General features: G+C 35.7%; 1 protein-coding gene across 1 annotated transcript in view; it reads left to right on the top strand.

The window, feature by feature from the left end:
• The window catches only part of LOC107719326 (ubiquitin carboxyl-terminal hydrolase 43-like), a 94,794-nt gene that overhangs the window by 19,772 nt on the left and 60,864 nt on the right, over positions 1-14,158 (top strand). The window contains exon 3 of the mRNA XM_016526723.1: positions 9,916-10,025. Coding sequence (XP_016382209.1) covers positions 9,916-10,025 — 110 coding nt within the window. The remainder of the gene's footprint in view (positions 1-9,915; positions 10,026-14,158) is intronic.

The following is a 14,158-nucleotide window of genomic DNA, read 5'->3' as shown; positions in this document are numbered from 1 at the left end:
GTAAGCTGCGGTGCGAGCGGGACATTTCGAGACTCACACCTGTAAAGAAAATGTGGTTGTCAATCCCAAAAACTGACAGTGTGAACGTAGCCTAAAGGTCTTCACTAAAATACGCCAAAATAAAATTTTTATTTCACTTGAACTATGACAAATATATTACTATTTATCATAAGAAATATGTATAAAAAACTGTGCAGAATATTTGACAATAAATAAATAAATGCAATGAATTGTTACATTTACTTATATTTATAAAATATTAATACCAACAGGCCAATTTTTGTCAAAGACATTTTTCTATTAGTTATGCATGGAACCAGGGAAACTCTTCTATTAAGGGGCAGTTTTTAGCCTCTGGAAGTTTTTTTTTTTTAAGGCCAGTTAAAATTTCTTATTAGAAATGTTCAATATCAAAAATTTGAATTTGATCAAATAATTCAATCAGTCAGAATACTGTAGTCTCTTACCAATAAAATTTGATCAACGTCAACAAAAGCCATATTTACTCAATTTTTACAAGATTCATATTGTCCTAAAATGTATCTGGTTGCCCAAGTAAGAAACGTCTAAAGAACATTATAAACGGTATATACGAGCGGACCACATAACACCTTTCAATCATCAATATAAAGACCCTTCTCTCTTTGAACATTGTCTCACAAGTCTTGAACTATGTGTAGAGTGATAGTGTATCATCCTTCAAACAAGAAGACCAGATCCTTACTAGAGGAGGAAGGTGGAAATCTTCTATGGTTTAAATGTGTTTAGATCTTGTAATTACATTGGACTGATGCACATGAAAACACAGTTGAATTAGTATAAACACTGACTCTGCTCAGTCAGCACATCTTCTCTAACACTAGTCTTTCCATCGCTCTCTTGCTTACATTCTGACTGAGCAATGCTAACATTAGCAAGGCAAACATCCACAGCTCCAGACATATCATTTAACAACTGTCTCTAACAGACTGACTGGACATAATTATTTTTAATTAAACGCCTGCCCTGTTTTACCACAGTATATTTACATGGTTAATGCTTAATTGCCTAAAAGGAAGGAATGCAAACAGAACCATGCAGAAGACATGCACCTAGATTAACTCATTCGTTATTCTAATCTGCTTCCTCATGGAATTACGCAAACAACTTTTGTAAGAAATGTGGAATTAATGTAGACAACAGTGAGAGGGCACATTCGAGAAGAAACAAAGCAACCTCAGCGTCCGATCGCAGGCCTTCTGCTCGAGTTCTCTCCAGTGCTGGAAAGCTGATCCGATATTTACACGGGTCCTACTTCTTGCCTTAAGCCTTCTTTTGTTCCGCAGACGTTTTCCTCTTTTGTTTTTTATCCGCCTTTCTGAATGCTCTCTCCTCCACATCATGAGCAGACATGGCCCTTGCTGCTGATTGGCTATAAGTTTGTTTTGCTACTCGGCCCGAATCATTTTTCTAAAGCGTTTTTGAAAAATCACTTACCCCACCTTTAAAGGAATAGTTCACCCAAATGAAAATTACCCTGTGATTTTCTCACCCTCAAACCAACCTAGGTGTATATGACTTTCTTATTTCAGATGAATACAATCAGAGTTATATTAAAAATGTCCTGGCTTTTCCACTGCTTATAATGGCATTGAATGGGACGAGATTTTGAAGCCCAAAAAAGTACATCTATCCATCATAAACAGTACCCCAAGTTATAGTTAACTTAAAAAAAACAAAATAATGTTATCAAAAGTTAAAATAGGGGGAATGAGCCTTTACAATTAAATAGCCAATAACAATACTAGTATATTAATAAATTAAAAAAAGCTATCATGCATCAGTAAAAACAATTTTCTATTAAAAATAAGCTTTATTGGTACAGTTCTGACTGATACTAACAAGACAATAATTATAATTGTTTTCTTTTTTTCTTTTTTTTAATTATGGCCAATAACCAATAAATGGCAGATATTAAAATTCTATACTAATTTATCTACAAATTTGTTAAAAAATAAAAAGGCTAAGTGAATTTAAGCATTACATCATTATGATGTAAAGTGTGAAAAAAATAAAAATTCATTCTGAGATTTGCTAAAGATTACATTTCACAGTGTTATTAAATTAATGTTTTTAAAGATAACTTTAACAAAAACAAAAATGTTGTCAAATCTAAAAATAGAAATGCATCAGTATAACCAATATGTTATTTATTTATTTATTTTTGTTAAATGTTTAGCTTGTAAAGTGTATTTGTATATTTCTTTATTGTTCAAGCAGTTTTAATGACACTGCAGTACATTTACTCCATTACTCACTAGTTACTTCTTGTAGAGTTGCTTAGACTAATATCTTACAAGCTTTCTATTGTAAGATTAGTGCGACGATAGAGTCTGTGAGCAAGATCTCCTCTAGGCCGTAAGTAGAGGTGCAATTGTTCATCCCTATTTTTCTCCATTCTTTAAAAGGGGGGATATTTATAGTTTAGAGCCCAGCAGGTAGTCATTCTCTGAGGAGTGGGATGTCCATTATTCATTAAAGGGGGTCACACGCTTGAGGTATTCGGCCAATCATAACGCACTGGATAGCTGGCCAATCAGAGCACACCTCGCTTTTCAGACCGATGAGCTTTGTAAAAATCGACGCATTTCAGAAAGGCAGGGCATAGAGGAGAAACAATAATGTAGAGTATGTGGAAAATAATGTGTTTTTTTAACCTTAAACCGCATAAACACATTTCATTACACCAAATACACAAAATAATGTTCTTTTTAGCAACAATGTTCTTTCAAGCTTTTTAGCACCCCTTTAATGCTTCCGGTGCACGTGTGAGCATGTGTGTGTTTCTACGTTTAAGTGTTGTAAAAGGCTCTTTTTGCTTATCTGGGCCACGCTGTGTTGCAACCTCTACAACAGATGCAATGAATCTATCGCTTCACATGGTACGCATCCATCTTTCTGATCAGGGTTGTGAATTATTCATCCTAACGCCATTGCTGTGACAGCATGTATTGCCTGACTAGACTTTTCAGATAGTTTTCAAACGTATATCTTCCCAGCAAAGTGCAGTTTCTTCTACATATATGTGACGGTTATGCCTGCTGACACTCTATAGACTGCAGAAGGATGAAAGACTGGACATAAATACCACTGAAAACGTCTCACACGGGCTGATTTAGGAAGCTCAGCCAGAATTACACTGGCAGAGGATAGAAAGTAACGACTGTGAGAACAAATGATCAGAGTAAAAACTGCCTGCTTCACCTATTTGCTAATTTAAAATATAATTTCTCTTTTTCATTTTTAATGTCGCAGTGCTTTAATTAAAAGGAGATCTGTGCAAGCTTGCAGAAATGCATGTACTGCATATGCTAATGATTGCAGAACAAATGTAGATACTGGCCTTACTTCTGTTTCTTAGACCAGCTCTTGTTTGCTTCGTGAACTGAATCTCCCTTGCAACAGAACTTTAAAGGAATAGTTTACCCCAAAATTTTTATAATGTAATATAAAAAACTGAAGAAATTGCAGTGAAATTTTGTAGACAAAAAAGATTCATTGTCTATTGCCAATAACTTATGATTTTTGTCATACTTTAAATTCCATTTTTATGACTGGATTTTATGATTCTGAGTTTTCCACCTGGTGGTTTGTACATTTAATCAAATGTAATTATTACAGTAATAATAAGAATTTATAATAATAAAATTATTAAAATTATTTTAAAAATATAGCAATTTTTCTTTCATGTTTTAATTTTAACAGTAAACATTTGTTGGGTAGTATTTTGCCAGAAATATAAGAAATTGTCAAATTTTCATTTGATTACATTTTTAAATATTAAAATAAATTGTTAATGTTTCATGGTTTTATTTTGTGTTCACTTGTGTTATCTTTTACTAATATTTAAATTTGTTTGATGATCTGAAACATTTAAGTGTGACAAACATGCAAAAAAAATAAGAAATCAGGAAGGGGGCCAACACTTTTTCACACCACTGTATATATATATATATATATATAAACATCTCATAGGGCACTATTATTGTAAAATAAATAAATAAATATTAAATTGTTAAAGTTTTATGAATTAAATTGATTAGACATGCTTTTTTATTAATACAAATAAACAAACAAATAAAAAAGAATCAAGAAAAAAAGGATGGTAAAAAAATTTGGGGAAAAATAAAATGGATTTCATAGTGATATACATGTAATGTATGTAATGAAGCAACCAAGCAGCTTTCAGTTGGGCAATGCAGAGAATATGCATGAACCCATTGCGAAATCTGCATGCAGAAATCTTTCACCCTCATGTGAAAATCCAAATCGCATGGATTCCCTGTTTCATTTTGTTTTTAATTTGTATAAAACAAAATGATGGTAAGTGAACAATGATACAGTTTTATAGGTGACCATTGCCGAGATGGACTGCTTGTTGTTTTTATACTTTCAGCTAGTTGTATATTAATAGTTGCATAGCAAAATCATTGATCTATATCAATCGTGACAATATTAAGGTGTCAGGAGAAGTGAGAACCCTCTTCCTGGTCAGGACACAGTTAAAGATGAAGCTGTCATTAAACACACTCACTTAAAGGCTCCAGATGCAGGACATCAAAGTGCTGCCCAACCTGTCATTTTCAAACGACACCTTTGGCACTGGGTATATTTGGCTGTGTTTCAAGCAGCCTGGGCTCTCCTACTTTGACTGGACCAGTTCCCTCATCCACAACCACCTCTATTCAAAACAAGGTTCACGTTGGGGGTCCACCAAAGACTTTGATGTCAGTCTCATTCTTTCTGAAGCATGAACAATATACAGTACTGACAAGATTAAGATCAACCAGGCTTTTAATTTATCCGTAATGTTCTTTAATTTAATCACAGTGTGTTTGTGTGTGCCGTCGAGACTATGATTATAGCAAGGTATGTTTATTAAACTCACAGAGCAACCTCAGTGGTACAGTAGGTTTGTTAAATGCACTGTGACTTACACATTATGTCAGAGAAAGCAGTAAATCCACAGATTTAAAAGTTGCAAGCATGTAAAGAAAAAAAAAACTTGCAAACAGATTAAAGGAGTATCTTAACCAAAAACGAAAATTTGCTGAAAATGTACTCAGAAAAAATTTGGAGAAATGTATCATTACATCACTTGTTCACCAATGGATCCTCTGCAGTGAATGGGTGCCGTCAGAATGAGAGTCCAAACAGCTAATCACAATAATCCACAAGTAATCCACACGACTCTTGTGAAGTGTATAGCTGCATGTTTGTAATTAACAAATTCATAATTTCTGGCTAAAATATGTGTCCTCTATCCATATTATTAGCTTTCTTCAGTTAAAGAGTAATCTTGTCTGAATCAGGAGAGAAATATGCACAGATCAAGCACTGTTTACAAGCGAAAACAAACAGTTCTAAACAAATATGTTGGTGGATTTTTATGATTTTGAACAGGGGATGTTTTTCACTGGAAGAAGTGTTATAGATGTTATATATTTTGCCAATAAGCAATGGTTTAAAGTTAAAATGTCTTAATGATGGATTTGTTTCTTACAAATATGCAGCTTTTCACTTCACAAGACATTAATTGATGGACTGGAGCTGTGTGGATTACTTGTGGATTATTGTGACGTTTTTATCAGCTCTTTGGACTCATTCTGACGGCACCCATTCACTGCAGAGGAACCATTGGTGAGCAAGTGTGTAATGATACATTTATCCGAATCTGTTCAGATTAAAAACAAACTCATCTACATCTTGCATAACCTGAGTGAATTTACAGCAAATTTTCAAAGTTTTGAGTGAACTATTCCTTTAACAGTGTCGTGTCACGTTTATAATCTGTAAAATCAGTAAATATTTTGTGATTATTTGTGATTAATTTGATCACGTAATTGTTATAATTCAGTTAAATCAATTCACACATGCATCCTTGGACTGTATAGGTTCTGTCTTTCCAGCAGTAGTTGAGTTAAGCATTGCAGTTAGCATTCCCTATGGGAGCATTTATCTTCTGAGACCTTGACACTCATTAACCAGGCTGGGGCAGGCAGAAGAATTTAGTGAAGTGATAAGCCCACTTGTTGAATAATGGCCTGAAGTCTTTTCCTCCCTTTTGCCCTACACAGATAACAATGGAATGTGTATCCGTATACAGCACTGCATTTCATGGTGTTGCCTGTGGGACTTACTAACTTAGTACTGGGCTCTCAATGGAGATCACAGGGCTACTAAGGGGGGGGCAATTTCACTTCTTAGACAGCAGCCATAAATTTGATGCTGCAAAATTCCCAATGCACTACTAATTTATTATTTGCTAAATCAAGATAATTAAAATTCCATTAGAGACCCTCTGCTGTACATCCTGCAGTAAAATGATAATGATTTTGCTTATGAGTTATGAGTAGCTTGTAGCTTGACAAGCTACAGCTTCAAAGAAGTTAAACTAGTCAAACTACTTGTTTGAAAAAGTATTTAAAGATATAAACAACAAAATAGCTACCAAAAGATATAATGCAGAATTCAATAAGAATCTTGTGTTTTTGCCACAGAAATATTGAGGGTTTTTGAAATGAATCACTGGAACACATCTGATTTTTCAATGCTACATATGAAAGATGACAAACAGATTCATTAGGGTCAATGAGATTGGAATGAATCAGATCATTTAGAATGATACAATTCACTAGAATCAATGAGACTAGAATGAATTAGATCATTTAGGATGATACGATTCACTGCAATTAATTAGAACGGAATGAATCAGATAATTTAGGATGATTATAGATGAACTAAAATGAATTAATCGAAGCATTAAGGATGAACCATTTTACAAGGATGAATAATAATAAGAATCAAATAAGTAAATGCATGTTCACATTTCTAGAACTACAATAACTCACATTAATTGTATTGCGTTATCCCCAACACTGAACACAGTGAAAGCTTTCGTACCTTGTTTCTGAGAGTGTTGCAGCACTACACTGCTCTTTTTTTTAACTCTAAAAATTACTGGACTCAAAGTTCTGCAATTACTCCAATGACGCCACTGAATCTCAAGCCTTTAGAAAGAGAAAAGAGGATTTGTTCCTCTTTGTGCTCTGGAGTACCATTCTGCATAAAACTCAAGGCCCTAATTATTAGCTAAGGAGTATTAAGTAGACTAGAACATAAAAAAGAGGGAAAGAGAGAAACAGGAAGTGGTATTAAAAACAAGAGTGGCTATTTAAGAAACGTAGAAAAGGGAGAAAATAAAGACAGCATGCTCTTGGGTCAAAGAAAGGAGGTGAATGAACTCTCCCTTTTATTCAAACTCTTGGGTGGTGTATTATCAAAGGTAAAGTTTCCATTATACACTGGAAAAAATGGACTTTATAGTCAGGAGTTTGCTGTGTCTCTAGTTTTTGCATGTAAAACAACTTTCCAACCATAAATTTCCAAAGCTTTCAGATTGTCAGTGAGGGGGCAGACGTGACTCAGCTGACAGCGAGGAATTGTGGGGAGTGTCTTTCTCAAACACTTTACTTTGCCAGACTCCTTTGAAAAGAGCCAACCGACTGAATCGAACTGCAAAGCTTTGATAAGGACAATACGCTTCAAAGTATTTTGCTTAAGCTGCTAGTAAAATTCTGAGTTGTGTGATCTACGTTTAAGGGAATATTTACAGATTTAAGTTTGAGAGAGCCTTGACCTACTTGTTTATATTAAATCATTAAAAAGCTTATCCTATGGCCATAAAAAAACAAGTCAGAAATGTAAATATAAATGTAAGAAATCTAACCTAATAGATCTACGTAGGTCATCTTACATTTCATACAGTTGATTGGTGACGAACGTGATGCAGGACAACAACTCACTGTGATTTAGCACACATGATGAAACCGGTTGAAACTTTTCAATCATTTGTAGTTTATACACCTTCCTCTTTCTCTCTCTTTGTCTGACATAAAATCATAAGTCATAGTATACGATCTGTACCATCTTGTTTTTTGACCTTGAGAAGTGTGTATCACCTTTCCCTGTGGGTTTTATCCTCCAAGGCCCTAATTATTAGCTAAGGAGTATTAAGTAGACTAGAACATAAAAAAGAGGGAAAGAGAGAAACAGGAAGTGGTATTAAAAACAAGAGTGGCTATTTAAGAAACGTAGAAAAGGGAGAAAATAAAGACAGCATGCTCTTGGGTCAAAGAAAGGAGGTGAATGAACTCTCCCTTTTATTCAAACTCTTGGGTGGTGTATTATCAAAGGTAAAGTTTCCATTATACACTGGAAAAAATGGACTTTATAGTCAGGAGTTTGCTGTGTCTCTAGTTTTTGCATGTAAAACAACTTTCCAACCATAAATTTCCAAAGCTTTCAGATTGTCAGTGAGGGGGCAGACGTGACTCAGCTGACAGCGAGGAATTGTGGGGAGTGTCTTTCTCAAACACTTTACTTTGCCAGACTCCTTTGAAAAGAGCCAACCGACTGAATCGAACTGCAAAGCTTTGATAAGGACAATACGCTTCAAAGTATTTTGCTTAAGCTGCTAGTAAAATTCTGAGTTGTGTGATCTACGTTTAAGGGAATATTTACAGATTTAAGTTTGAGAGAGCCTTGACCTACTTGTTTATATTAAATCATTAAAAAGCTTATCCTATGGCCATAAAAAAACAAGTCAGAAATGTAAATATAAATGTAAGAAATCTAACCTAATAGATCTACGTAGGTCATCTTACATTTCATACAGTTGATTGGTGACGAACGTGATGCAGGACAACAACTCACTGTGATTTAGCCTATAGAATTCAGTTATATACCACTAATATCCAAGAGATTCGGGCAAAAATGCCTCAGTTTTTGCCTCATATTTATAGCATATAAAATACTGTAGTTAAACAATATGACAAGCAATGAGTGCAGTACTAATGGGAATAATAGCACAAGTGCTGTTTTTGTCCTGAATAGCATTGTTATTGATTTTATACTAATGTGATATTGATTTTATGCAATAATTAAAAAAATAAAAAGTGAATATTTTGTTATATTTTAGACACAATATAGTTATTATATTTATGCCATTGTAATTTCAGTGTAAATGCATTCATGCTACCTCTGAGCTGCAATAAACAGTCTGTAAATATATCTAAATAAGTAATACAGTAATAAATTATGTTTAATCAAATAAAATATTTCTCTCATAAAACTACTTTTTGTCATATCTTTTTGATGCGTGAATTTGCAATTAATTTGATGAATTAATTATCACATTGTGTAATTAGATGGAAAAAGGGGGGTCGTCTTATAATCAGGGTCGTCTTATATTCGGGCCAATACGGTATATTATGTATTACTTAAATATATTAATTTATTAGATTTCCATCATAGAAGAATAATGAAGAATGTATTGTTTTTGTAGTCAGCATTGCAGTGGGTGTATCAATAATGCATCCAAGTTGTTGTCTGACTCTGGTTAAAAGTCCTCAGATCTTGGTTATATTAGATTATCATACTCTAAAACAGATGATAGAAGGTGTGTAGAATTGTTAATTCGTTTAGGTCTCGGTGGCCACCACTCTGCTTTCATCTGATGATGAAACCGGTTGAAACTTTTCAATCAGTTGTAGTTTATACACCTTCCTCTTTCTCTCTCTTTGTCTGACATAAAATCATAAGTCATAGTATACGATCTGTACCATCTTGTTTTTTGACCTTGAGAAGTGTGTATCACCTTTCCCTGTGGGTTTTATCCTCCTGTTTTTCTTTTAGCTGTTGTCAAGTTCACTACTGCCAGTCTAAAACTTCAAACAAACTGTAAGAATGAGAGTGCAATATTGGCTCGCTGAGTGAGGCAGAAATCAAGTCGATATTCTCATTAACACCTGGAAAGTGTGTCCAGTAAGGCACTGTCTATCTAAATGTCTACATTACCTTTTTGTTTTGTTTCAGGGTCAAGAAGGAGGTGATGAAAAGCCTGTCTCTGATACCCTGACCCCGCCACAGACACAGCCTGGTGTATGTCACAGCTTTGTACAAGAGCACTTCCAGGCACAATATAAGTAAGTGTATTTTGAACACTAGTCACACAACATTTGGGGTCTTTAAGATTTTTAAAAGTTTTTGAAAGAAGTATTTTATGCTGACCAAGACTGCATTTATTTGATCAAAATATAGTAAAACAATAATATTGTGAAATATACTATATATGATTAATTTTACATTATGGTTGTGCTGGTCCATCAGCTAGATTAGCATAAACCAACTTTGACTAGCACTAAAAATCATTGTAAACTGGTCTTTTTAGCATCAATAGTGAAACTGGTAAGAGAATGATGACATGCAGTGGGGGTGAAGAAAAAACTCTTCCCAGCACCAACTTTCCAAAACTGACACTCCACTTGCTATGACATGAGATGAATCAGTTTATGTTAACTCCTGGGATACGGTCCCCTCTTTTCACCCAGTCCAGCTAATCATCTGTGTTAACGAATATTGATAAAGCCAACAGATTTGGGAGGCAGCATATGTCCAACTGCAGCAAGCTGTTCTCAGTCAGAAGATCCAAACAAACCATCACCACCAAGCAACTCCAATCAGGCCAGATGGTTTGGTTGTCCACTAGGGATCTCCATTTGAAGTCTCCATCAAAGAAGCAAAGTCTTTGATTTAGTGGTCCATTTAAAGTTCTAAGACAAATACCTCCAGTCGATTTCTACTAAAACAAACCTCACCTTCAGACTGACTGTAAAGACAACTCAGGGCATATTTCTTTATGTAATCTTTATCTAAACCAACACTTTTTAGGACACCATGTACTGTAGGCTCATATACTGAAGCAGAATTTTTGACTCAACATGTAACTAAACATATATGTAATACAGATTTAATTTGTACATCTTTAAGGCCAAGCCACTAAAATGGTTGTTTGACAATTATGCATTTGGCAGATGCTTTGATACAAATCGTGTTGCATTCAAGGTATACAGTTTATCAGTTCATGCATTTTTTGGGCATCAAACCCATTACTCTGGTGTTGCTAGCGCCAGGGATGGACGATATACCGGCAGACACAATTAACTGTTAGAAATTTGTCAACCGGTAGAGATTTTTGACTATCGTCTCGTATGACTTTGATGTGCTACGTGGTCATGAAAACTATCGTTTGCACGCGTTTTTAAGCATTGTGGTTTAAAAACAGGTGATTTTAAGACATTGAAACACAGTCAGCAGCGAAAGAGAACTCATTTCGCTATATGTGCATGTGAAGATGGTGCTCAGAGTGCGGGAGTATTGAACAGATTTATATTGAGCAGCGCCAGTTGTTGTCTTGTAGGCAAACATCAGTACCTTGAATTTGATGCAAGCAGCTACTGGTAACCAGTGTAAACTGATGAAGAGAGGTGTAACGTGAGCTTTTTTCGGCTCGTTAAAGACCACTCTCGCTGCTGCATTCTGGATCAGTTGCAGAGGCTTGATAGTACATGCGGGAAGGCCGGCCAAGAGAGCATTACAATAGTCCAGTCTGGAGAGAACAAGAGCTTGGACAAGGATTTGTGCAGCTTGCTCTGATAGGAGTCAAATATGCATTTTCTATGCCATCAGTGTCACCAAATGGACTTTTCGTCTTTCATCGGTCAACAAAGCAGATAGTTCCACCCACACCATTGGTTGAGACATTGTTACTTTGATGAAATGCTGTAATAAACAGTACAGTTTAAAATTGCTTCTGCATATTAAAGTTCACTCAAAAATGAAAGTTCTGTCATCATTTACTTGCCCTCAAGTTGTTCTAAACCTGTATCAATTTCTTTCTTCTGCTGAACACACAAGAAGATATTTTGAAGAATGTTGGTAACCAAACAGTTAATGGTAGCCATTGACTCCCATAGCATTTTTTTCCTTACTATGGAAGTTAATTCAAGTAAATATCTACAGCGGATCTAAATATTTATAATTAATTATAACTAGTTATGATTAATTATTCATATTTCCCCATGAGCTGATTCGCTACACCACCATCAATTGTTTGGTTACCATCAACTGTTTCTTCAAAATATCTTCTATTGTGTTTGAGAGAAGAAAGAAACAACTTGAGGGCAAGTTAATAATGTGAACTATCCCTTTCAACTGTGATAAGAGAAAGTATTTTAACATTAAAAAAGATCGACCACCCCATCCTAACACACATATTCCCTCTAAATTTTCTTCTCGCCCCAGTAAGTAAAACATTTGTGAGCAGTTTTAGCAGATGCAGTTTTGCCCACTGCTTTCACTGCAGTTCTGGACTGACATGCGTCTGAACAGTTTGCAACTCATCTTGCCTCGCTTAAGCTGTTACCTGTGTTCTCACTGTCATTCTAAGACATCATTACATTACTTTATCCTTCTCTTTTGACATCCACATCTCTGTTTTTCCCACCCCCATCTGCTGCTAGCTGGTTAATTTGTTCATTTTACTTAAATTGTATGATGAATCACTGGCAACAGTCGAAAATTACTGTTTATCACCCAACTGCTATCAAAAAAGTTCTGCGCAAACACCTGGCCTGCAGTCCAGACATCAGCAAGCCTGAACACGCGACGTTGACATGAAACACTGATTAAATGTGTGACGCAGGCTGAACCTCTCGTTTATGAGAAATGTGATTAGTAGCTTTGCATACTAGCCATCTGCTCCTAAAGGAAGTAACTCATGTTTTTGCTGTACTTTCAATAAATATTTGCCATTTCATCATAGTGTTGCTCAGTGGCCATTTAAAAAATTAATTTTATTTTTCAGCCAATCAACTAACAGACCACTCGGAATCCACCAGTACAGTGCAACAGTTGAAGATAGATAGATAGATAGATAGATAGATAGATAGATCTGTTGCACCATTGATCCACAGCATCAGTGATTTCAATAATTGCAAGGAAGTTCAGGCCAAACCATCTCTCACTGATGCTAGTTAGGTGGCACAGTATACCCCCATGAGCTGATTCGCTACACCACCATCAATTGTTTGGTTACCATCAACTGTTTCTTCAAAATATCTTCTATTGTGTTTGAGAGAAGAAAGAAACAACTTGAGGGCAAGTTAATAATGTGAACTATCCCTTTCAACTGTGATAAGAGAAAGTATTTTAACATTAAAAAAGATCGACCACCCCATCCTAACACACATATTCCCTCTAAATTTTCTTCTCGCCCCAGTAAGTAAAACATTTGTGAGCAGTTTTAGCAGATGCAGTTTTGCCCACTGCTTTCACTGCAGTTCTGGACTGACATGCGTCTGAACAGTTTGCAACTCATCTTGCCTCGCTTAAGCTGTTACCTGTGTTCTCACTGTCATTCTAAGACATCATTACATTACTTTATCCTTCTCTTTTGACATCCACATCTCTGTTTTTCCCACCCCCATCTGCTGCTAGCTGGTTAATTTGTTCATTTTACTTAAATTGTATGATGAATCACTGGCAACAGTCGAAAATTACTGTTTATCACCCAACTGCTATCAAAAAAGTTCTGCGCAAACACCTGGCCTGCAGTCCAGACATCAGCAAGCCTGAACACGCGACGTTGACATGAAACACTGATTAAATGTGTGACGCAGGCTGAACCTCTCGTTTATGAGAAATGTGATTAGTAGCTTTGCATACTAGCCATCTGCTCCTAAAGGAAGTAACTCATGTTTTTGCTGTACTTTCAATAAATATTTGCCATTTCATCATAGTGTTGCTCAGTGGCCATTTAAAAAATTAATTTTATTTTTCAGCCAATCAACTAACAGACCACTCGGAATCCACCAGTACAGTGCAACAGTTGAAGATAGATAGATAGATAGATAGATAGATAGATCTGTTGCACCATTGATCCACAGCATCAGTGATTTCAATAATTGCAAGGAAGTTCAGGCCAAACCATCTCTCACTGATGCTAGTTAGGTGGCACAGTATACATACATAGTCACGTTTATCCCGAAGCCCGCTGGTACGCTTGGGTTCTGAGTAGAGCCCGACCGATATATCGTTTAGCCGATATTATCGGCCGATATGAGCCTGTCGCCGATATATTGGTATCGGCGAATATGCCGCCGATATGAACTTTTTTTTACAGAGCATATAATGCAGATAAAATGCTTGAAATGGTGTAATTACTTAGTTTGTCCAGCAGAGCGCGCTCCATTGTTTGCTACTGGCGACCCAGGTCAGT

The sequence above is a fragment of the Sinocyclocheilus rhinocerous genome, unplaced genomic scaffold (genome assembly GCF_001515625.1).
Source record: "Sinocyclocheilus rhinocerous isolate Xijiao unplaced genomic scaffold, SAMN03320098_v1.1 scaffold1533, whole genome shotgun sequence".
Taxonomy (NCBI): Eukaryota; Metazoa; Chordata; class Actinopteri; order Cypriniformes; family Cyprinidae; genus Sinocyclocheilus; species Sinocyclocheilus rhinocerous.
Note: the sequence above shows the minus strand (reverse complement) of the source record. Positions and strands in the feature narration are given on the sequence as shown.